The sequence below is a fragment of the Mya arenaria genome, chromosome 5, assembly GCF_026914265.1.
Source record: "Mya arenaria isolate MELC-2E11 chromosome 5, ASM2691426v1".
In the NCBI taxonomy this organism is placed as follows: domain Eukaryota; kingdom Metazoa; phylum Mollusca; class Bivalvia; order Myida; family Myidae; genus Mya; species Mya arenaria.
Window position 1 is genome coordinate 52,437,656 of NC_069126.1, and position 26,098 is coordinate 52,463,753.

The window sequence follows — 26,098 nt, forward strand, 5'->3', positions numbered from 1 at the left end:
TTAACCAATGAAAATCCACCTTTATATCTCTTCAGTTAACTTGACACTAATGTGACGCAATATAAATAAGATGCTTAAAATCAAAACATTGTAACATGTGCCTTGATGATTGATTTACCATAATTACTATTGTAGTTTATACACTCCATAAATTTACCAATATTCAACTTCATTTTCAACTTGAATAGTCCTCTTGACTTTCCTTTTGGCGTTGGACCTTCAATACGGCAAATAACGTCTTTTATATTAAGTCCTAACTCATCAGGAGCATTTGGCCATCTGTACAATTTGACTTTAAACTTCAACTTTCTTCCATGAATGTTATGTCAATGGTCTTACTTTCTATGTCCATTCCAGTAACCTTTCCAACATACCATTTCTCTTCATAAATGGCAGCAACAAACTGTCCTGACTTTAGATCTGTAATTGAAAGACTATTCAGAGTGTCTAGTTGTGTGTTCTTGGTTTTAACTTCGTCTACCAACTCTTCAGATAGTTGTGCTTGTTTCTTTAGTTGATTTTCTTGCATTTCTTGTGATTTGATGTTGCCTTTCTTTGCTGCAACCTCCAAATGCTGCATAACTCACCCTCTATCAAGCGACCGTCACAGTGACACGAGACAACTGAACTGAGGTGTACAGTTTTTTCTTGTTGGAAAGGCAGCATATAGTTTTTTTGTTTCTAAAACATTGTCTCATACTCATTTTCAGAGTAGAATCGGTAGTTGCATGAGACTTTTGGTTCTGAACTCCCCATGCAAAGAAATCACTAGCGTTCTGAAGACTAATTTTGCATTGTTTAACAGCCTCAGATGCTGTTGTTTTGGCTGTTCCATCGACTACATCACATGGCCCCATACCCTGTCTGGCCTAAAAGTAATTCCAACATGCACTCATCCCAAAAAGCTCATTGTGCCACTCAACAACTTCTATGATAAACAGTTATGTACAGTATTGCGAGGATGGATTATCAGTCCAATAAATGTTTGATTTTCACGGTTTTATTAAAATAAATTGCATATATTCATACCTCATAAGATACGTTGACATGCATAAGATACGTTATTCATTTGCCATCCGGATACTCTTTCCAAACTACTACATGGTCTGTTTCATTTACCTTAAGTATGAATAGACCATTAATTACTAAAATCATATACATTAATAGTAAGTTATCCTAAAGTTATTGAGATATATAACAATTTCAATTGCAAAATGTACTCACTTTGTCCTCGTCATGTATCTTTGACGTTTCAAATGTTTGGCCACGTTCAAAGCGGGGACCAGGGAATGGGTCAAAATTCTGTGGGATTTTTTTCCCGTCAAGGGATTTGGCATGTATGGTGTCATTTTAAAAGTTTATGAAGACCTTTCATGGGATTGTGTTTGGGGTCCCTAGGGTCAAGGTCAAGGTCAGTCTTACTAAAAATAGAAAAACGGTTGAAACTGAATAACTTAAGTTAGGGTTGACAAATCTTGACCAAACTTAATCTATAGTAGGAGTTTATGGGTACCTTTCATGGGATTGCTTTTGGAGTCCCTAGGTTCAAGGTCACTGTTACTAAAAATAGAAAAACGGTTGAAACTAAATATCTTTAGTTAGGGTTGACAAAATATCTTTAGTTAGGGTTGACATATCTTGACCAAACTTGGTCTATAGGAAGAGTATATGGAAACCTTTCGTTGGATTGCATTTGGGGTCCCTAGGGTCAAGGTCACTGTTACTAAAAAAAGGAAAAAAAACACAGGCTGAACTTCTTCTGTCAATCATTAAAAAGCTGGTTTTGTCGCATTGCGGTGTTTCTTTTTTCTTCTTAAAAAGAGAATGATTGACTAATATTTTAAAACCTTAATTACATCACAGTCATGTATCTATGTAATATAAACAGCTTCATAAGCAATAAATCAATATGATCGGGCAATCACCGAATTAACCTATAATAAAACCCTCTGTGGAAAAAAGCAATTCTGTTAAACTCAGCAGAAATTAGCACGGAAACCGGTTAATTGCTCCGATGAATTCTGCAATTTACTTGTATAACTAGCAGCTTTACCATCAGTGTTTTTTTCAACTTTTTTTGTGAAACAGCCCATGCCTTTTCTTTTGTGAAATTTAAGCGTGTTAAAGTTCAAAATTGTGAAAAATTAACAAAACATTAATATCTTAATTCTGAAATACAACTCATAGTTTTAGTGTCTGTATTGACATTAAAAGGATAATATACAAGAATGAAACTTTGATAATTGTATATTTATTAAATGCAAAAGAGTTAAAGATAACAGCATTGTAGATTCTTGATTTACAACTTCAACTTCCTGTATGATTTGAAACTGTTAACAAAAAAGGTGTAAAATATTGTTGGTGTACTGGCAGCGTGGATCTTTTTTAATTTTTAGCTCGACTATTTGAAGAATAGGTGGGCTATATACTACTCGCCCCAATGTCGGCGTCCGGTTAAAGTTTTAGGACAAGTTGGGATTTTCACTTATAAGTCCAATAGCCTACATTCAATTGACTTAATACTTCATGCAGTTGTTCAGGACCATCACATGATGAGGTTAGATAACTCCATATTATTCTTTGCACAGATTATGGCCCCTGATTGACTATGGAACTTAGGGCAAGTTGGAATATTTATTAATAACTTCTATATCCTTTGTTCAATTGACTTTATACTTCACACAGTTGTTCAGGACCATCACACAATGAGGTTACATAACTCCATATTATCCTAAATACAAGTTATGGCCCCTGATTGACTTAGGTTAAAGTTTTAGGGCAGGTTAAAGTTTTAGGGCAAGTAAAAGTTAAGGGCAAGTTGGGATTTTAATAAAAAAACTTCTATACCGTTCATTTAATGCACTTGATAACATTCAAAATTATTTGCGACCATCTTACAACAAGAAACATAACTCGTTTTAAGCCTAAATACAAATTATGGCCCTTGAATTTTTTGAATTTTTTTTTTAATTTCCTTTGAAAGGCATAATTGTATATTCTTTAAACCACATGTTCATAATGGGAAATCAAGTTATTTGAATGACTTGCGTCATTGTTTGGGCGGGCTGGTGGGAGGGCAGCATCAAAGTCACCTTATGTATCGAATAATTTTAGATAGGTTTGACATAAAGAGACCAAACTTGGTATTATTACATTGTTATTGTATTCTAAGTCAAAGTGGCGTAGTCGAGCGCGCTGTCTTACGACGGCTCTTGTTTCTAATAAAACTTGACATTTTGCCTATAAATATCAATTTGTTTACAAATTTTGCTGTGTCATTTTGCTCCACGTGACCAAGCGCTTTACAGCCAGCGCTTTACTTAAAAGGGTGCGTCTACTTGATCGGGTATTGATAAAAGCCATCATACGGTATTCTATATGTATTCGAATTCGCAATCGCCGTAAATATTTTGACTAAAATCTTCAAAGTTTTACACAACTTTTACAAGTTTTTACACCGATTTAATTGAAAAACACTTTGTTAACAAGTAGCTCTTGGGATTTGTGAATTTTTCTTCATATTTTATGAATTTTGAGCAATTGTGAAAAGGCCGATATTCAGCGTCAAATTGTTTATAAGTAATAAAATCACTGACCGTGAAAAGTGGAAGTCCATGTGGTGTGGAAAGTGGACTCAATTTTGTGAACTGTGTGGTGGAAATGAATAGGTTGAGATGCAAATGTACTGTTTTATGCTTATTATGTACACAGGTTCTTAATAACACACCATGATACCAAGAATTGGTGACAAAAATTACAATAAATTTTGACTTATATGTTATTCAATCTTGTCCCATCATTACTAATGCCTTAAATAATCTATATTTAAGCATGATTAAAAACTATAAATGAAGATTAAAGTTTTCATTGAAATTTAATATTTGTTTCAGGGGTCCTATGCCAGTTCAACCTTCCCCTCCCCGAAGATGTAACGGCGACTGTTGCTGAAGATGTCACCTTAACTTGGGATATAATGCACTTCAGCCACATTTCAAACATTTTATGGAGTGTTACTTTAGATTCTAGTCCTTCAACATCATTTGATATCCTTGTCTGGTTTACTGCTTCTGGAAAAAGCATTGTTCAAAATAACTATAACGTTGAAAACACTACTGACGGGAGCCTAACCTTAAAAAATGTAGCTCTAAACAATACTGGAGTTTATAAAATCTTTGTAACATACAAAGCAACGTCACCTGGGGATGCAACTGCTGAGGATACTGTTAATGTGACTGTACAAGGTTGGTGGATTTGTTTTTACTTTTGGATACGTAAAATATGTTTCTATAATTTAATTATGGAGACAAATGTAACAACATGGCATTTTTAGACCTTCATAGTCACCCATTATGTAAATTAAAGGCAGGTTTAGCTAACTAGAGGGCTTTAAAAAACAGTAATGCTTAAATATCAAAATTGATATTTTATTCATTGCATTGAAATATATTTAATTTATCAGCTAAAATCTAAATATAAATCTCAATTTTTTAACAGAAAAATGTTTATTTTTCCCACATTGTTTAAAAAGCATGGGAAACAGGTGCCTGTTTACTTTAACCTGTCAATATTAATGAAAGTGTCAGAAAGGTGAACTGTTAGACATAATTAAGTAGTTGTCAGTGTACAGCAGGTTCTATTATATATATATATATAATATATATACCTTTTTATTTCTTTGCCATGTTTTTTTCAAAATTTACAATCATAGGAGTATTGGCAATATTAAGAGTTACATTGAATGTTTTGGTTTACTTCCGGAACTTGAAAGTGAAAATGAATGTAGAAAAGAGAACAATGATTTGGCACACTGGTTCATATATGATTGTCACAGACAAGGCTGCATTCAATAAAAGAACAAAGTCAGTTAGAAATCCACTTATCCCTTAAATTTTAACCTACTAAGGATGAGCCAGGCAGTGCAACCCCAATTGTAAAAAAAACTACTTTCAATCATACGAAAGTGCAGAGTTCATGTTTAAAGTTGCCATTGCCGAATACATGTTATTACAAAGTTGAACGACATTACTACTGAGGTAACTGATCTAGGTCAGAAATTTTGCGAACAAATGACCCGCTTTGATTTTTGTTATACCAGATTAAAAAAGTAAATTCAAGGGTAAGGATGGTTCATAGAAAACTTATTAAAAACACAATAAGGCGAGTTTGTATGTGGTTATTGGACCAGATTCAGTGGCTTTGGTATGACCATGAAAGTGATGCCATGCATTGTGAATCATTGTTTAGTAATTTTTGGGTATTCCACATATTTAATGAATATTTCGACTGATACTCCATGATTTCGATTTAATTTAGTGTATATATCCGCATAAAAAACCTAAAGGTATTTGCATGAAGGAATTCAAGAGCATGCATTCTTCATATATGTTGCAACTGGCACACACATGGGTCGCAGTGCTAACGTGAAGGTTATAGGTGGCGCTTGCGATTGGTGTTCTACGTCACGTCTATGGCGCTTACCATGAGGTTTTTTTTCGGCATTTTAACAATTGTACAGAGCAGATACGGCAATCATTGCGCTACCAATGCACTTCTCCCGCGTTGATCAGCGTTTACATGACAATGAACCAAACAAATAGTGGATCGAGTACATATATGCAATTAAACATTAATTTCACCATAACTGATGTGCAACATCAATCAGGGCTACTGCTTGCTTATATGTAAGTCCAGCAGATTGATGATGATGCAGATGCTTTGGATCTCATTCTAAGACAATGACGGACACGACCCCAAGGCATAAAAGGCTTTGGGTTTGATCATGGATGGATGAAAGCAGTCAGTTGCAGCATAGTCTCAAATGAAAGAATGGAGTACAGATTGAGATGTCGTTTTTGTGGGCAGTGCAAAATAACATGCAGACAGCGCAACCACCAACAAGAACTATGTAGGAACATAGTAGAATGCCATGGAACTCTGTAGAAATGCCAAGGTCACCATTAGAATGCCTTAATGTTAACATCTTCATGAAAAATATTATTTTTTCCAGCAATGTCACTGCGCTCTGGGAAATATAACACCACCCTGAAATCACAGTTGCTACACATCTCGGTGTGACAGAGGCTTAACATTTTGGAAAAAAAAAAAAAATGGAACGGAGGAATTTTACATATGCCTTCCAAAATTTTCTGTTGTAAAATAAGTTGCTGGTTGATTCTTCATATAATATAATTCAAAATCCAATCTTTTTTAGCTTACCTTAGCCGTAGGCTGAGGGTGAGCTATTAGGATCAATGAATGTCCACTGTTTATTGTCCATCCAAAACTTAGTTTGTTAACACACTAGTGGTCACATTTTTGCCTCAATTGTCAAAAACTTGCTCTGGATATTTGTCCAGGTATTTACTGGAAAGAGTTTGGTTATGGGTCATCTGTGATGAAAAAATAGATCACATGACCCAAAAATAGAAAAATCTTGAAAACACCCTAGAGGCTACTATTTCAGACAAAATATCCTGGAAATTTGTCAGAAAGGTTGTTTCGTTGATTTCTAGCTCAACTTGAAATATGGGTCATCTGGGGTCAAAAACTAGGTCACAGAGCCCAAATATGGCAAAACCTTGTTAACACTCTCGAGGTAAAATTTTCAGCCCTAATATCCTGAACATTTGTCAGAAAGGTTGTTTCAATGATTTCTTTCTCAAATTTCAAATATGGGTAATCTGGGGTAAAAAACTAGGTCACACGGAGCCCATATATAGTTAAACCTTGTTAACACTCTAGAGGTAATATTTTCAGCCAAAATATCCTAGAAATGTGTCGGAAAAGTTGTTTTATGGTAATTTGATAGTCAATTTCGAATATGGGTCATCTGGGGTCAAAAACTAGGTCACAGAGCCCAAATATGGAAAAACCTTGTTAACACTCTAGAGATAACATTTTTAGCCCAAATATCCTAGATTGGAAGAAAGGTTGTTTAATTGATATCTACTTCAAGTTCGAATATGGGTCATCTGGGGTCAAAAACTAGGTCACAGAGCCCAAATATGGGAAAACCTTGGTAACACTCTCGAGCTAAAATTTTCAGCCCTAATATCCTGAAAATTTGTCAGAAAGGTTGTTTCAATGATTTCTTTCTCAAATTTCAAATATGGGTAATCTGAGGTCAAAAACTAGGTCACACGGAGCCCAAATATAGTTAAACCTTGTTAACACTCTGGAGGTAATATTTTCAGCCAAAATATCCTGGAAATGTGTCGGAAAAGTTGTTTTATGGTAATTTGATAGTCAATTTCGAATATGGGTCATCTGGGGTCAAAAACTAGGTCACAGAGCCCAAATATGGAATAACCTTGTTAACACTCTGTAGATAACATGTTTAGCCCAAATATCCTAGATTGGAAGAAAGGTTGTTTAATTGATATCTACTTCAAGGTCGAATATGGGTCATCTGGGGTCAAAAACTAGATCACAGAGCCCAAATATGGAAAAACATTGTAAACAATATAGAGGTAACATTTTCAGTCCAAATATCCTGAGAGTTTGTCAGAAAGGTTGTTTCAATGATTTTTAGCTCAAATTCGAATATGGGTCATCTTCGCCCAAAACCCAGGTCACAGAGTCAAAATATATGAAACCTTGTCAAAACTCTAGAGGAAACATTTTCAGCCCAAATATCAATGTAATTTGTCAGAAATGTTTTTTTGTTGATTTCTAGCTCAAATTCGAATATGGGTCATTTGGGGTCAAAAACTAGGTCACAGAGCCCCAATATGGAATAACCTTGTTAACACTCTAGAGGTTACATTTTTAGCCCAAATATCCTGGAAATTTGTAAGAAAGGTTTTTAAGTTGATATCTACTTCAATTTCGAATATGGGTCATCTGGGTTCAAAAACTAGATCACAGAGCCCAAATATGGAAAAACATTGTTAACACTCTAGAGGTAACATTTTCAGTCCAAATATCCTGAAAGTTTTTCTGAAAGGTTGTTATAATGATTTTTAGCTCAAATTTGAATATGGGTCATCTTGGCCCAAAAACCAGGTCACAGAGTCAAAATATATAAAACCTTGTCAAATTCTATAGAGGTAATATTTTCAGCCCAAATATCCATGAAATGTGTCGATGTTTTTATGCCCCCGAAGTTGGGCATATTAAAATTGCACCGTCCGTCCGTCTGTCCATCTGTCCGTCCGTCCTTCCGTGTGTGCGGCTCAGTAACTCGTGTCCGTGCTCTAACTTTCCCTTGTATGGACAGATTTTAAAATAACTTGCCACATGTGTTCCACATACCAAGATGACGTGTCGCGTGCAAGACCCGGGTCCCTACCTCTAAGGTCAAGGTCACACTTAGTGTTTATTCACAATGGAGTGCTGCATATCGTGTTCGGGCTGTAACTTTCCCTTGTATGGACAGATTTTAAAATAACTTGCCACATGTGTTCCACATATCAAGACGACGTGTCGCGTGCAAGACCCGGGTCCCTACCTCTAAGGTCAAGGTCACACTTAGTGTTTATTCACAATGGAGTGCTGCATATCGTGTCCGGGCTGTAACTTTCCCTTGTATGGACAGATTTTAAAATAACTTGCCACATGTGTTCCACATATCAAGACGACGTGTCGCGTGCAAGACCTGGGTCCCTACCTCTAAGGTCAAGGTCACACTTAGTGTTTATTCACAATGGAGTGCTGCATATCGTGTCCGGGCTGTAACTTTCCCTTGTATGGACAGATTTTAAAATAACTTGCCACATGTGTTCCACATATCAAAACGACGTGTTGCGTGCAAGACCCGTGCCCCTACCTCCAAGGTCAAGGTCACACTTAGTGTTTATTCACAATGGAGTGCTGCATATCGTGTCCGGGCTGTAACTTTCCCTTGTGTGGACAGATTTTAAAATAACTTGCCACATGTGTTCCACATATCAAAACGACGTGTTGCGTGCAAGACCCGTGCCCCTACCTCCAAGGTCAAGGTCACACTTAGGTGTTTATTCTCAATGGAGTGCTGCATATAAAGGCATAGAGTATAGGTTGTCGTGTCCTGGCTGTAACTTTCCCTTGTATGGACAGACTTTAAAATAACTTGCCACATATGTTCCACATACCAAGAAGATGTGGCGTTCAAGACCCATGTCACACTTAGGTGTACCATGTCGCGTGCAAGAACCCTGTCCCTACCTCTAAGTTCAAGGTCACACTTAGTGTTTATTCACAATGGAATGCTGCATATAAGGACATAGAGTAGAGGTTGCCGTGTCCGGGCTGTAACTTTCTGTTGTATGGACAGATTTTAAAATAAATTGCCACATTTGTTTGACATACCAAAACGAAATGTTGTGTACAAGACCTATGTCCCTACCTCTAAGGTCAAGGTCACACTGAGGTGTTTATTCACAATTGAATGCTGCATATATAAGAACATAGAGTATAGGTTGTCGTGTCCGGGCTGCAACTTTCTCTTGTATGGACAGATTTTAAAATGACTTGCCACATGTGTTTGACATACAAAGACGAAGTGTCGCCTGCAAGACCCATGTCCCTACCTCTTAAGTTCAAGGTCACACTTAGTGTTTATTCACAATGGAGTGCTGCATATAAGGACACAGAGTATAGGTTGTCGTGTCCGGGCTGTAACTTTCTCTTGTATGGACAGGTTTTAAAATAACTTGCCACATGTGTTTGACACACCAAGGCAACGTGTCCTGTACAAGACCCATGTCCCTACCTCTGAGGTGAAAGATACACTTAGTGTTTATTCACAATGGAATGCTGAATATAAGGACATAACAGTGTAGATTGTCAAGTATGGGTGGTATTTTTTTATGTTCAGAGGCAATTTAAAATAACTTGCCTTGTGTATTTGACACCTAAAGGCAAGATCAACTTTTCATGTAATGACATTGTCATAGGTCAATGTCACTTTTGGGGGCATTCTTCACATACTGTGACAGCTCTTGTTTTGTTGATTTCTAGCTCAAGTTCGATTATAGGTCATCCTGGGTAAAAAACTAGGTCATAGAGCCCAAATATGGTAAAACCTCGGTCACAGAGCCCAAATATGGAAAAACCTTGATAACACTTTAGAGGTAATATTTTCAGCACAAATATCCTGGAAATTTGTCAGAAATGTTTTTTGTTGATTTCCAGCTCAAGTTCGAATATAGGCCATATGGGGACAAGAACTAGGTCACAGAGCTCAAATATAGAAAAACCTTTTGAACACTCTAGGGGTTACATTTTCAGCCCAAATATCCTGGAATTTTGTCAGAAAGGTTGTTTTGGTGATTTTAAAGTCAAATTCGAATATGGGTCATCTGGGGTCAAAACTAGGTCACAGAGTCCAAACATGGAAAAACCTTGTTAAGTCTCTAAAGGCTACATTTTCAGCCGAAATATTCTGGAAATTTATTAGAAAGGTTGTTTTGATGATTTCTATGTCAGGTTGGATTATGGGTCATTTGGGGTCAAAAACTTGGTCACAGGGCCCTAGTACCGAAAAGCCTTGAAACTATTTAGAGGCTACTTCATTTTCAGCCCACTGTCAAAAACTACTAAAAATACACTGACAGTCTACTGACAAGTCCTGGAAGGGTTTACAAGTTGATCTGCTTAAAGTAGACTAGATACAATTGGAGATTTTGTTCTCAGTGAAGTACACAAGCCTGTCAGGCTAAAATGCTTTATTGGATAATGAACAAGTCTGACAGGCATGTTATGAGTTTCAGGTATGCAGGCTTAAATTGTGCTAATTTCGACCACCGGGTCAAGATTCTTTTCAAAAGTCTATTAAAAACTTTTCTACTATATAACTTGTGAATGGTTTGACCTACAACCATGAAACATCAGTAGTAGGTTGCCCTTGATCAGTATTTTCCCAATTATTGTTTTTCTGGTCAAAGATCAAGGTCATTAGGTCTACACAGTCTGATGAATACTTTGTTCACACTTTAAATTAAGAACAGATTAATATATGACCAGGAAACTTCAAAAGTAGGTTGCCCTTGACCAGAGTAGATGATTCCTATGGTTTTTGAAGTCAGATCAAAGATGACGCCCATTATCAACAGTCTAAAGAAAACTTTGTGAACAGTTCAAACAGTGTAATGTTTGTCAAGATTTTTTATTTAGAAATCGAGTTATGATTTATATAGAACCAGAGAACATGAAGGATAAATAAAAATATATATTTAATAATCATTGTTTCTGATGCTATTGATAAAATTACTAACCACAGCTCCTTTTGATGTTTTTCATATCATTGCCATGTCTGTTGATACTCCCATCGGAATATTTCATATCATGCCTGTATCAGTCGATGTTTTCATCAGCATATTTTATAGTATTGTTGTATCCATCAATGCTCTCATCATTGTATTTCATGCCACTGCCATCTTCTCTGGTGTTTCCATTCTCATTATAATTAATGTCAGTTCCAAGTTCCTGTGTTATTTTATGTGAATCCTTGAGTTTATTTTATATCACTGTCATGTCTGTCAAGGTTCTTGTCAAAAGTAGTTTTTGCAAAGCTTATTTTTCACCACTTTTTAAAAAAAAGAAATTTTGTAGATACTTCATACAATAAATATGGTTGTGAAATGTTTCAATAAAGGGAAAAGCCTGGACACAGTTGACCAATTACCAGAAAACACAGTACCGATAGTTACCTAACTGTTACCTGACTATAGTACCGTAAATTCGAGTGCACATATTATCTTAGTGTGAACCAGACAAGTTCATATGTCTGGTAAATTTTCTAACCTTATAAGGACCAATAACTCACACTCATATGTTATTTACTCAAAGGTTACATGCAAAATTTATAAAAAAAAGAGCAACATTTTTCTTTCTGTCAAATAGTTAGATATAGTATAGTCATATATATATATTTATACATTAATTAGCATGACAATGCTGTTGTTTTTTACAAACTGTGGAACAAACCTTCACCATTGTTTCAAATAAAGTGAGGTTGAATGTGTTGTCACATGTTTAAACAATCGTTAGACAGTTGTAATGAAAGTGTTAATTTATATTACCGGTAATTCATATAGCGGTAAAATTAAATTGTTTTTACTTTTATCATATAAAATTTGTTATGCTTACCTTCAATTGTTCACATAATCAGTTTCATTACTAAAGCTGACTAGAATGAGATATTTCAAGAATCCACACCAGCATCAAATAGTTCCCTACCTGATGTAGTAACAATATTATGTAAAGCAGTAATTTATGCTGAAGCAAGTTAATTTTCACCAACAGGCAGCTGTACATTGGCATAAGTTAGAGGTTTCGTATAGGTTGTTTATATACCTTAACAGCACACTGGTGTAAAAGCAGGTGTAAACTGGTGTTAAAAGCACAAAAGCTGGTAATACTGTTGTTGTTGGCACTGAGGCTGAAATATTTTTTGTGCAAGCACAAATGTCTTCATCATTAACATTATAAGGTTAGGTTTACATGCATACTCTAGACATAGGGGAGACATACCTTCCAAATTGGTTAATAATTTAACCTTGAGATACACTTGCATGAATGTGTAATGTACAGCTAACTAATTGATAAACTGTGAGTAATTTACTTCCAACCTTTATCTGACCTATATCTGACACATCTGCAATGCATATTGACATATTTGGATGTATAAGACTCATGTCTGATGTTATGGAATACTTTTTTGAACATGCGGTCTGTGTATTATTATAATAAGGGGGCCTGTGAGTAGCTCACCACAGCAAGGAGATCATGAGTAGGTGAAATGTTTGGATGATGATGATGAGAATGATGGTGTAGATGGGATCATCTTTCCTCTAGTATGTACCTCGGCTCCTGGCTGACTTTTTGGTTGCTGCCTTTTTCATTTTCTTAAGTGCATGTTGATGTTGATAGCTTATTGACTACTCTCTGAACATAAGGTACTGTAGAGATCGACACCGAATTTATGCACAGCGTCATGTGATTTTCTGCAACACGCCAAGGGCTGTGCAAGCCCATAGGTTGGTTAGTAAAATATATGTATACTTTCGCTTGTCAGTGTGTGAATAAATGAATTAAAGATCTTCCTGTTCATTGCCAGGTCAACCTACCACTGCAACAACCACCATTACAACAACTACTATGTCATCCACTACAACAACCACGCCTAATACTACAACTACTACTATGCCATCCACTACAACAACTACGCCTACTACTACAACTGCTGAAACCACAACCACACCTACTGAAGCCATTACTACTACCACACCTTCCATAACCGCTGAAACAACTGATTCTACCGAAAATTCTTCTTTTACCCCTGGTATTTCAAATGAAAGTACAGTCATTATTGTGGTGGCCTCATCAATAGGTGGTGTTGTGTTGGTAGGTCTGGTGGTTTTCTTAGGTCTGTTTCTGTACAGAGCTAGGAGACATGGACATGGAAAACACAAGCATAATCACGAGAGAAACACCAGACGACAACAATCTGGTAGTGCATATATCCATAGTGGGCCAAACAATTTTCAAAATATGGAAATGTACCCCAGTAGGGCCTTCTACATGGATACCAGGCATAGTTATCCTCACTCTTCAAAGGGATATCCGGATAGGTGCCTTGGGGTAACCAATCAACAACAACCAACCCAGAGACATGAAGGAATTCAGATGAGAAGCACACACAATGTTAAATCAAGATATAGTGTTTACCCTGGGAATTTGGTTCATTCTGGAAACTCACAGAACTTCTCTCCCAATCATTACCCTAGGTATGAGGAAAGGCAAAGGCCTGCAACAACTGGCTACATACACCAAGGCCATGTTAACCATGCCCATCAATCTGGTTACACTTTATACCATCCTCAAGATTATTATGATAACTGGAATATGTACTGATGTTGAAGTCAATGGATTAAATGGCAGAGTTTGAGTTGACATTGACACAGTATAGCTTTTTATAAATTCAGACGTGAGCCATGATGTTGTGAAAAGCAACAAATTTTGAAATCCTTTTGAAGCGATGTTATGTACTTTAACTTATTTTGCACACTTTTGCATAATGTTTAGGGTTAGTTAGTGCAAAGCTGATGTAATTCTATCAATTTATACATAATTGAAACTCAGCCTATAAATACAGGGATTTCACTCATCCATCCCCAGTCAAGATTTCAGTGGTAAACCACTAGAATACAACTGGAATACCAGCTGTAAAGTTTGGAGGTATTCCACTAAAAGTTTACTTCTGATACTCCAAAATACCACAGGAATACCAGCGGTAAACTTTTCAAGGAATACCACCAAAATATATGGCTGGTTTACCCATGGAATAAAGTAGCTAAAAAAACAAAATAATTTCTAAAGAGCAAATATAATAGCAAATACATATACATATGTTGACTTATATGGAAAAACCTTGAGCCAAAACACATTTCTTATTCTTCTAAAATTGTTCCCTTTTAATATTGTCTACTTCTAGCGCAAGTGTAGAGTCACAACACATTTTTTATAGCTCCAAATGTCTGCATTGGGCAAGATAGGTGACATGCATTTATTAGAAACATTGTATATCCATATTGCATGTTACAACTTATTTACTTCCAGGTCAGTTTAAACAACAGATTTACAGAACAAAATCTTACAGAACAAAAGCATTTGAAAGATATTCAAAAACCTAAGTTATGCAATTGAACATACATTAATCTATAACACCTGAAATCACTAAATGTTTTATAATGGTTTAAGAATATATAATGGAACAAGACCAAACATTACAAAATACGACAGTTCCTAACTTCCTATGGTTTTGTCAGGAAGTCCAGAGTCCATTATTAACAGTTTTCACTTTTTATGACACAAAACACAATTGTTTAAAAGTTTGGCATGTTCATCATCATCTACAATGTTTGCATCACTTGGCAAGGAGTATATTCCTTGCCGAGTGATGCAAACATTGTAGATGATGATGATGAGTCTTCTTTAGGGTTCTGTTGTAAGTTGCAAATTTATTTAATCACTACAACATGCCAAACTTTTAAACATCTAGATTGGGTAAACCTTCACTATACAGGAACAGTTTTTCACTTCTTCTTTAGTTAAGATGGCATAACTCAGTTTTTTTCACTATTTAAGTTTGGACTAGTGCAATTGGTTTCGGGCTAGTAAAATTTCTTATCTGGTAACCTCGAATGGGCTAGTGAATTCAAATTTTGTACACTATTGCAGTAACTGTAAAACATCAGTGGTAAATTGCTTCACCTTTAGTGCTAAAATGTTTCCACTCATGCTCCATTTGGCAGACATGATTTTTTCGATGTTGGAAAAAATTAAGACCCAAAAAAAGATAAGGCAGTTTCTGTATAATAAACATATTCAAAATAACACTTTTAAAATAAAACACAAACATATATGGGAAAACTCTTTAAACGAAACACTTAATTGGAAGGAAGTATATTCCCTGCCATAAAAATTATAGCAACAATTGACACATGTATGTGAGCCTTTCAGTTTAAGATAATCAACAGAATTATACCAACAAATAAATATCTATTTAAATGCAAATTATCCCATTCTAGTTTATGCAACTAGTGTTCCAACTTTGAGGAAACAATAAACCACATGTTCTGGGAATGTCATATCATACAAGACCTGTAGAATGATTTGAAACGCTTTCTCCACTCAAAAAATATAAGAATTGAACTAAATCTAAAAAATGTTTTTAATATTAGGAATAACCGTTGAAAGAAATTATAGCTGCATTAACTTCATAGTTATACTTCTAAAATTCTACATTTTCTGTTCAAAAAATTTCTAACTTCCGAAATTTTGAAAAATACTTATATATTTGAATCAATATTGAACGTGAAATAGCTATTATGAAAGATAAAATTAAATGTCCATTTGCAAAAATGGGCTTTTCTTTTATAATAATCAGATATATAATTCATTTTAGAAAGCCAGATTGTCTCTTCTCCTTTTCTTCTTCTTATTAAAAAAATATGGGTATTTTCTTTCTTTCATTTTTTTTTTTTTTCGCCCAATTTCCCCCCTTTTTTTCTATATCAGAAAATCGCAAAACAATTGGTTCTTCATATGAAAGATACTTTTTATATACATGTCAAATGTTTTCTACGAATAGCTGTATGAAGTGCTTTTTGTATATGTTTGAATAAAAAAAAAGACATGATATTGTACATTGTGCCCGAAACTAAAATGATTTCTAAGCATGCATGGTTATATATGTAATAACCTTGATGTGTAGACATGACATAACATTGATGTATATAGTCATGACATGACCTTGATGTTTAGTCATGACATGACCTCGATGTGTTAATAAGTCATGACATGATCGACCATGAGGTGTAGTTATGACATAACCTTGATGTGTATAGTCATGACATGACCTTGATGTGGAGTCATTGAATGACTGTGATGTGAAGTCATGACATGACATTGATGTGTAGTCATTGAATGACCTTGATGTGTAGTTATGACATTACCTTGATGATTGTGTAGTCATGACATGACCTTGATGTGTTAATAAGTCATGACATGATCGACCATGAGGTGTAGTTATGACATAACCTTGATGTGTATAGTCATGACATGACCTTGATGTGGAGTCATGACATGACCTTGATGTGTATAGTCATGACATGACCTTGATGTGTAGTCATGACATGACCTTGATGTGTAGTCATTAAATGACTGTGATGTGTAGTCATTGAATGACCTTGATGTGTAGTCATTGAATGACCTTGATGTGTAGTCATGGCATGACCTTGGTGTGTAGTCATTGAATGACCTTGATGAGTAGTCATGACATGACCTTGATGTGTGTAGTCATGACATGACCTTGATGTGTGTAGTCATGTCATGACCTTGATGTGTGTAGTCATGACATGACCTTGATGTGTGTAGTCATGACATGACCTTGATGTGTGTAGTCATGACATGACATTGATGTGTGTAGTCATGACATGACACTGATGTGTGTAGCCATGTCATGACCTTGATGTGTAGTTATAACAGCTATGATTACATTTATCCTTTCTGGTTACATTTCATATAAAAATGTTAGCTTGAATAAAATGTGTAATTGAAAGGTCCCCTGACAGGGATTTGTTGTGCCATTTTTTCTGTGGTCTGATGATGCTTGTGTGTTTACAGAACGAGGAAAGAGTAGCAGCACTGCTTCAGCAATGGTTGAGGGGACTACCATTGTGACTGCCCTTTTATCTGTTTATTTGAGATGGAGGCTGTGCTGAAAAACCTGGTGACAAACAATTTTCTAGCATGCCCTTAAAATGAACTGGGAGAAATTATTTTTCTATTTGTATATATAAAATATATATACTGAATTAACAGATACATTTTCTCAAATTTGGTCGAATTTGGCCTTAATGCATGAATATCATTGGATGCATATAGATTTTAAGGAAGGTCACGTAAATTGAACAAAACATTTTATTTACAATTTTGTTTTGTTTCTTAGATTTTTCAGATATGGGTGGTTTAAGATGACAACCCTTTTCTTTTTTGATTTTTAGATTTTTCAGGGAAACAAATTTACCTTTGGCTTAAATAGAAAAGTTGTTAAATAGTTGGATGACTTAATTATGTGAACCATTGAAACACTTTATTATGTCTACCCCATTCATGGGGAGACATATTGTTTTTCTCCAGTGCTTCAATCCGTCAGTCTGTATTTTGAGATCACTAGGTCAAAGGTGAAGGTCGCCGTGAATATGAGGTGAACCAGGGAACTTCATACTTGGTATAGTAGATGACCCCTATTGATTTTGAGATCAGTATGTCAAAGGTCAAGGTCGCAGTAGATGTTCACTATTTAATACGGGTGAATAAACAAAACTTCACTATTGGTTCGTCTCCTGTCCAAAATTACAAATTTGATGGCCATCATTTATTTTTTCTCAGCTACGATCACACAATAGGGTAGACAAGCGCTTTTTCAAAAAAGCAATCTCTAGTTACTTTCTTAGGACAAAAATAACAAGATGAAGATGATATCCAAGGACAAAAACAACAACCTGAAGGTGATACTCAGTTTTAAAACTTTTTTTGATACAATGAAAGTGATGGGAAAACAACCAGTTCAAGTTGTGCTTATCGAGGTCTATGGCAATAAAGCACAAAAATAAATGAGTTTTCCTATTCTTACCAGGGCCAACCACTACAGCTACTGCTAGTACCAGAATTACCACTACTACCACTACTCCTACTACCACTACTTGTACCATTACTACCAATACTTCCCCACCCACTACATCTAGTACCACTACTACAAGTACTACAACATCTGCTTCTTCTACTTTAACAAGGACATCCAGACAACCTCCTCCCACAACCAGTAACGACATTCAAATAAGTGAAAGAACGATCATAATTGTGGTATCCTCAACAGTTGGTGGAGTTGGATTGTGTGGTCTCCTCGCATTCCTAGGACTGTTCCTTTACAGATCACGGACATCTGTCACAGCTAAACACAAACATGGCCACAAGAAAAAATATTCGGGACAAGCAACTAGTAGCTCATATTTCTATGGGGGACCTCATGGGTGTAGTAACTATTCTATTTATCCCCCAAATTACATAAATAGGAATATCATCATGGGACCTTGAAACCATCATTCTACAGATAGAGAACACAAACCAGTTGCACATGGACATGGCATGCCAAACCACAAATCAGCTTACAATAACTCAAATTATGCAGTGCATCCTCCTACGTCCTATCCTGGAAATCCACAAAGGCACAGGTCAAGTAGATTCTTACCTTATGAGTACCAAATGAATGAGGGAAGGCATAGGCCTGCAACTTCTGGTAGAGGACACTTGGCCACATATCCATCTGGAGGGATTTTTCAATGATAATACACATATACAGATAAATGGGATATGTATTGAGGACATTGAAAATGGCTGCAATAACAGGAATGATGAAACCATCAATACAGTTACTAGTGTTTGCAAAAAGATTTAGTTTTTAGGGATTTTGAAGCATTGGATTGACAGTCCACAACTAGCACAACTGCCAATGACAAAATGATTATAAACACGCAATCAAATCTGTTTTCACAAAGTACAAATGTTTAGCCTGACTGTTTACAGGTATAGGTGGTTTAAGATGACAACCGTTTTCTTTTTTGCTTTTCGGTATTGTTTCATTATGCAATGTTTTTTTTAAACTGACCAATCAATGTCTTGTATTCACACTGATCAAAATCATGTGCAGACTGATATCCAAAATTTAAAGCTCAACTGTTAAAACTACACAGAATCTGATGTTGCTGACACCATGTTACTTTTTAAGAACTGGATGGATTTGTTTTCATATCATATTTGTTTTTATTTGTTTAAAAATGAAAAGGTCTGATTGTTGCCTTCATAACATTAGAATTATGATGATAATATTTATACTTTGCATATATATCAAATGATAATTAAGATAATGATCCAAATACTGAATTTTTGGTTAGACATGATTCTCATACTGTTCAATTAATGGTTAATGAATTCTTGCTAGTAGTCCTGTAGATCCGTTTTGGTGTACTTTATAGTAGATAATATATATATATGTGTGTTGATTGAGATTATGAAATTATGACACTGAATCTTTTTCATATGCCCATTATGATGTGTTATATGCTTTGTGTAGCCTAAATGGAAAGTCTATTTTTTTGTCACTCCAGATACTATAGTAACATGATACACATGTAGTCCTCTTTGCTTCTGTAAGGGTCACAGGAGTATAGTCATGTAATACATCAACAATATTTTTCTTCTTATTTCTTAAAACAAACAAAAATGAATTTAAAAATAAGTTTATCACAATAGAAAGCAATAGAGATATTAAACTTAAAATGACTGTATGTGAACTATTATATATTGTCAACTTCTTTTTGAGCAATTTCCTGTGGGCAAATGACTGTCACTTAATTTTGTTAGAACATGAAGACCCTTAATGAGATTATGAATGTTCAAGATACATGTGCAATATTTGTATTTTGTATTTATACAGTATTTTAGTTTAAGCCTATTATATTTATGTATTTTTTTTTTTAATATACTTAACCATAATTTTATGCTTAATTTTAAACATGTTGGATAATCGTACACATTTCATAATCCATATTCAGATGAAAATGAACCACCAAAATTGATTATCATCATAGGAAATAATCAGCTACTACCAATTAAATAATACTAAAAGTTATTATGAAAATACTGTTAATGTTTATTTATATATTTCCCGAAATTGACCCAACGTATTGAAAAGCAGAAGAATAATTTTAAAATGTTGTTATTTTGTACATGCATAGCATCACATTAAGTATAAAATGTTGTGCACAAACGATTGATATTATGTACAGTCAAAACTCATTTTGTCGACTTTGTCGGGACCTAGGGAAAAAAGTCCAAAAAAAATATCATCAGTCCCAACACATTTGAGTTTGATTTATGTCCGACACTGTCTTCTGCCATTGAACGGTCTGGTTCTGACATGAAAACAATATATGTATAATTATTGAAAAATAAAATGAAATAAAAATTATTTGTATCAAATTATACTGGTTAAAACAAGTATGTTATGCCAGTTTGTTTTCTACATGCATTGTAAAGAAATTTATTATCAAGTAACTTTCGATGTTGTCGAATTTTTTGAGGATGTCATTGGCCTCTGTGTGCGTTTCAATGAATAGCTTGGGCAAGAAAAATGTCCTTTAATCCAAAACATAAACAGACAACTTCAATTCACACTTACCAAGTTACGTAAATCTCCAATTATGACAGTTTGTTATTTTGATATGCACGATAATTTAGCCACAAACCGTCATTAATATTTTCGAACCTACAACTCGATCTACATTTTGACATAAGGGACAAGGACAATGTGTGAAATTTGACCATAAGAGACTGAAATAGGAGGTTGACATAGCGAAAGAATTAAGATAGAAAAATTGACTCAAGCAGATTTATTTTTATATAGAATAAGACGGAATTAATTCGGGAACGGAGAAAAAAGTTACCACAACTGGAAAGTCGAGATATCTGATGTTGACATAGCATGTTTGGACCATAGATGTTGTTTTTTGGTTTGAAGTAACACACGTATGATGAAAATTAACTAGAAATAAATTAACATGTATGATTATTGATTTTTCCCAATGAATGCCTTGTTCAAGGGCTTTAAAAAGCCCTCAATCTGTCGGGGTCTGACCCCGCCATCCAATAAAATACACACCCAATTTCCCCCCCCCCCCCCCAAAAAAGCCAGTTCAAATGTCTGAAAAACAAATATGTCACACATTTTCGGATATGTGTTAATAGCTTTTCTTGATGTGGCAATACGTTAGCCATGCTATTTAGCAATCATAGCCAATTTAGATTTGTAATTTTGACTATTGACTATTGACATGCTGATCTTTCCCAAAATTGTAACAGACACTTGATGTTGTCATTAAATAACGGGGTACAAAACCAAATTAGTTCAACAATACTGTTCAAGTGATAGGTGAGAAATCACCAGTTTGTCATCGTGTTCAAATGACCCTACACAAAAATTGAAAGGTTCATCCATAATCGTCTGCAGAAATGAACTTCCGGTTCAAATCAAAATGGCGGCTTATTGTTGTCTTTAAACTGTGTTTGCAAATTTTGTCAGTGATGAAGACAACTAATAGCTGCTATCCCCTACAGCTCCAATGCTTTGTAGAAGGGTTGTCGATAAAATTTTGCTAGTTTTGGAAACCATTTGGGATCATTCATCAATAAATGGGCGGCGCTTTGCCATCGGGGCTGTTCGGCATGTATTCTGATACATTCACGGAGTGGCATACGAAAGGTTGCGTTATAAATGCCGAAAACCTATCTGAAGTAGCCGAATGCGATGCGGAAGAGTACCAACAGTTCCGGATGGCTCCCGAAAGTTTCTCGATCATGCGGAATGGTTGTGGTTACATTGCAGAATATGCTGAAGAGTTGTCAAATTGTCGGCGATAGAATGCTGAAATGTTGCAGAGTTGAGAGTAGGGGTATATAAATGATGCCGAACTACTATTCTGTTATCAGTAACTGTTGCTAGTGGGACACCATGTTAGAGGCCTTTACCTTGCACTTAAGTTTCAAATCCAAGCTGAAATGGATGCCATGCTTGGCTTCATTTACTCCAGGCTTTGTATTTGAGACAGAGAAGAAGAAGATGCCATTGATGGTAGTTACGCCCCTGGCTCCACAGACGACAGGAGGCTTCAGTGTGGACAATATGATACACTGATGTAAGAACTCCAAAATGAAGATACCTCCTCCTTCAAAAGTTATTTGAGGATCATGTCAACAAAGTTTGATAACATATTCCAGCGATTAATGCCTCACATTCAGAAAAAAGGACACCAGGTTCCGTATTGCCCTTCCTGCTGGCCTAAAGCTTGAGATGGCGCTGAGGTACATGGCATCTTGGGACACATACGCCGCCTTGGTGTATGACTTCCGTGTTGCTGTGGAAAGTGTATTCCATTTCGTCCCAGAAGTGTGTACTGCTCTGCTTCAGGAGTATAAGGATGACGTTCTGGCCATTCCCAATACTCCAGAGGCCTGGCTTGAAGTGGATGTCCGATTTTAGAGAAGGTGGAACATGCCTCATACTCTTGGTGCCCTGGTTGGCAAACATGTGGAAATCAAGAAGCCACTGTGTTCGGGAAGTTTGTATCACAATTACAAGGACTTCTTTAGCATTGTCCTGGTGTTAGTCGATGCAAACTATAAGTTTATCTGGTTTGATCTGGGGGGCATGGGCTTCGAGCCAGACTCCTAGATCTTTAATGAATCTGAATTGAAGGAATGTATAGCTAAAAGATTACGAAGCCTTGTAGGAGGCTTTCTGAAGATGCAGAGTAAATAGCAATTGGTTCCCGAACTTTGCGATTGGTTCCAGATGGTTTTCCAAAGATCCCAAGGTCATCCAGAATTACACCTTCAGCGTCCAAATTTTAAAACTATTAATTTAATTTAGATACCGATTTTTTTTTTGATCCTGATTTGGCCCAAAGTGCCAAGAAGGTTTCCAGAAGTGTTAATTAAGGAAGAACACAAAAGGGTTCTCGAACATCGGGCAGACATCAGCTGAAACATCCCGATTTTGCAAATTCCGCTTTGCGAACCCTTTGGGGGCCTAGTGGACGGCAGGTATAATGGACTTTGAATTGCTCTAGAGGATAGAAATCACATCTATTAATGATCAATTTTACCAGCTATCAGCTAATATGTTACATTTTAGACTGTCTAATAGTGGAGATTAAAACTACTGTTTGGCACATTGACGTTATCTCAGACCAAAGTAATAATATTATAAAGATTCCAGACATTTGCTGAATTTAATATTTAATAAACTGTGAATTATAATAAACATTTAAACGACTGTGAATGCCTATCAATTATATACCGTAAATGACTGGTTAAAAGACAATACAATATTTTTTTTTAAAATAATAGTCTTACGACACAACATATAACAAGTCATTTACGGTAGAATGTACAGCATGGTTACTAAAATAGAAGTTGTGTATGAGTAAACTATTCCTTACACCAATTCAAAAATATTTCTGATCCAGTTGTTTTGGTTCATGAGAAATTCTTCTCTTTTTTTTTTCAACACCTTGTTAAGAATATTTCTTGAGCCACATATGACTGATCAGGTTCGTTAAAAGTTCATCATTTATTCTTTAACTGAGTCTTCTTTAACAAAACATTAAACACACTGTTCATGAACTGCTCTCCGGTGGTTCATGAACCTATGTTCTTGAACATTTGTTCATCAAACTAGCCTATTATAATTCATTAATCAACCAAGATCTTTTAATGAAGTTGATGAACAAAAAAAGTAAAAACATGCCACATTCCCTCTTTTTCCCTGGTATACCCCTGACCAAGGGGAGGGAGGGCATGGTTACAATTGCCTGACTGGTGCATTAATAACTAGAAAAAGTATGTTTAAATGTGATTTTGGGACTAAAAATGCTTAATTCCCACTTAAGTTTCAAGAGGGCCAGACTACTGACTATTGATTACAATGTACCTGTGGAATGAACAATAGGTGGATAGGACCTTGCTCATGTTACAATTGTTGTCAACAGTGTGTTGTTTCGAAAGTTAAAAGGTGAAATATTTTATGTGCTGCTCATATATATTTAAATAAAACAAGTACAGCTGAAACAGTCTCAAATCTTTTTAGAAATTCTGCAGATCACAAGTGTATTAAATTTAACTTCCAAAGCAGTTAATTTTCTAAAGTTTGCAAGGATGACATTAACAATGAAAAATTTGTTAAATGTTCAAAAGTTCAAATTCTGGGTCCAGAAACTTCATACTTGCATGGTATGCAAGTTTTTTATGACCTAGGTATGACCCTATTGATTTTGAGATTAGTGGGCCAAAGGTCAAGGTCATGATCATTGAATATGGATTAATTGGCCACACTTCAAGGTCACACAATGGGGGAGACAAAGGATTTTCAAAAAAGCAAATTCTATATATAATTAAAATTGACAAACGGACCGATTTTAACCCTTTTTTACTGGATAGCTGAATTATTTCATTTGTATTAACAGCAACATCTACACAATCTACTCCAGGTAATAATTATTTATACACTGTATATCATAGTTTAAAATGTAAACTTTTCTCGTTGTCTAATGCATGGTACGTACACTCACACTCTTGCTATGAATCTACTCATTTTTTTGGCTGCATGGTGTTAAAACTATGATACTCAGACTGCAGCCAATCGGCGCTTGAAAATGTATGCTCCTTAACACAATATTCGTTTGGTAAATGGATTGATCCTTATAATCTATGCCATGTAAAATAAATCCGGGGATAGCAGGGGAAATGGGCCGTGTTTTTACCTTCCAGGAGACCCGGCAGTGCTGAGTAAATGCGGTGGTTTTGTTTTCACTTCGAAAATAGTGGGGAATGGGCCTTGTAACCTTAGTATCCTGGGTTGCGGGGGCATTTTGGGGGGATAATTGGCTGGACTGAAAATAAAAGTTTTCGCTATTCTTGGGGGAGGGGGGTGGGGCTTGGTTACATTTATTGTCTGGTTCATTAAAACAGGCCCGTAACTTATTTTTGCAGTCATGATATTACATGTATACGTTTGACTATTCAAGGACTAGCTCCGGTGATGTGGACATCATATATTCATGTGTATTTAAAAGAAAGGAAATAGCTAAACATTTAAAAGGTGCATATAGTTATTAAAAATGTTGTTTTTAAGCCACATGTATATCCCTGTAATTTATAACAGCAACCATATATTAGTATGCAGTAACAAAACACTGATGAAAGTCCAGTCAATGTGAATGTCTGTCGGACAGTGACAGACGTGTCTGGTATATATATATTATTTCCATTTTGACCGGCGAAAATTTGTTTTCAGAAAATTGACTTTCACTTACTATTTGATAGTTTTCAATAAATGTTTATTGTTATTTTCAACTATGATATCATGATTATTCAGCGTATTAGTCAGTGTATCACTATTTCTAAAAACCATTTTGCACATGTTTCGGTAAAACCTGAAAATACACGTAAGGCTCCGATTTTAGCTCGTACTAATTAAAAGACAGGATTTTACAGAAATGTTCTGAAATTGCAAAATTAAGTATGTATTAGTTCAGCGAAGTGGATCCCAGCAATCAAGCTAATTTAAATATGATGATGATGATGATGAAGAATATACCTTGCTGACACTCTTTCCGCTCTGTTTAACATTGTCAAAATGAATATAAACTCTAATTTGCTTTTGCATAAATGTTGTGTCTGACTTTGACTTGTAATACCATTCATTATGTTTTATAACCATTCTGTATTTTTAATTTCAAGATGAATAAAAAGAGTAAGATCTAGCTGCTTTATGGTTGGACGAACCGAAGGAGGACTATTAATATGAGTTTTTTGGGAGGCAAGGGAGAAAAAAAAAGATGACTTAAAGATCCAAAATATTGATTTTTATGCCTTGATGTTCAGCTTTCTTTTTATTTTATAACAGTAGGACACATATAACCAAGAAAATCTAAACATGTTATAGTGGGGAATTAAAAAAAATATAAATTTAAATAAGAGGCTTAAAATGACCATT

At 35.4% G+C, this 26,098-nt stretch overlaps 1 protein-coding gene across 1 annotated transcript in view; it reads left to right on the forward strand.

Moving 5' to 3' along the window:
• The window catches only part of LOC128234910 (uncharacterized), a 63,907-nt gene that overhangs the window by 16,267 nt on the left and 21,542 nt on the right, over positions 1-26,098 (forward strand). Inside the window, exons 2-3 of the mRNA XM_052949530.1 lie at positions 3,891-4,241; positions 24,567-24,590. Of these exons, the coding sequence (XP_052805490.1) occupies positions 3,891-4,241; positions 24,567-24,590 (375 nt within the window). The remainder of the gene's footprint in view (positions 1-3,890; positions 4,242-24,566; positions 24,591-26,098) is intronic.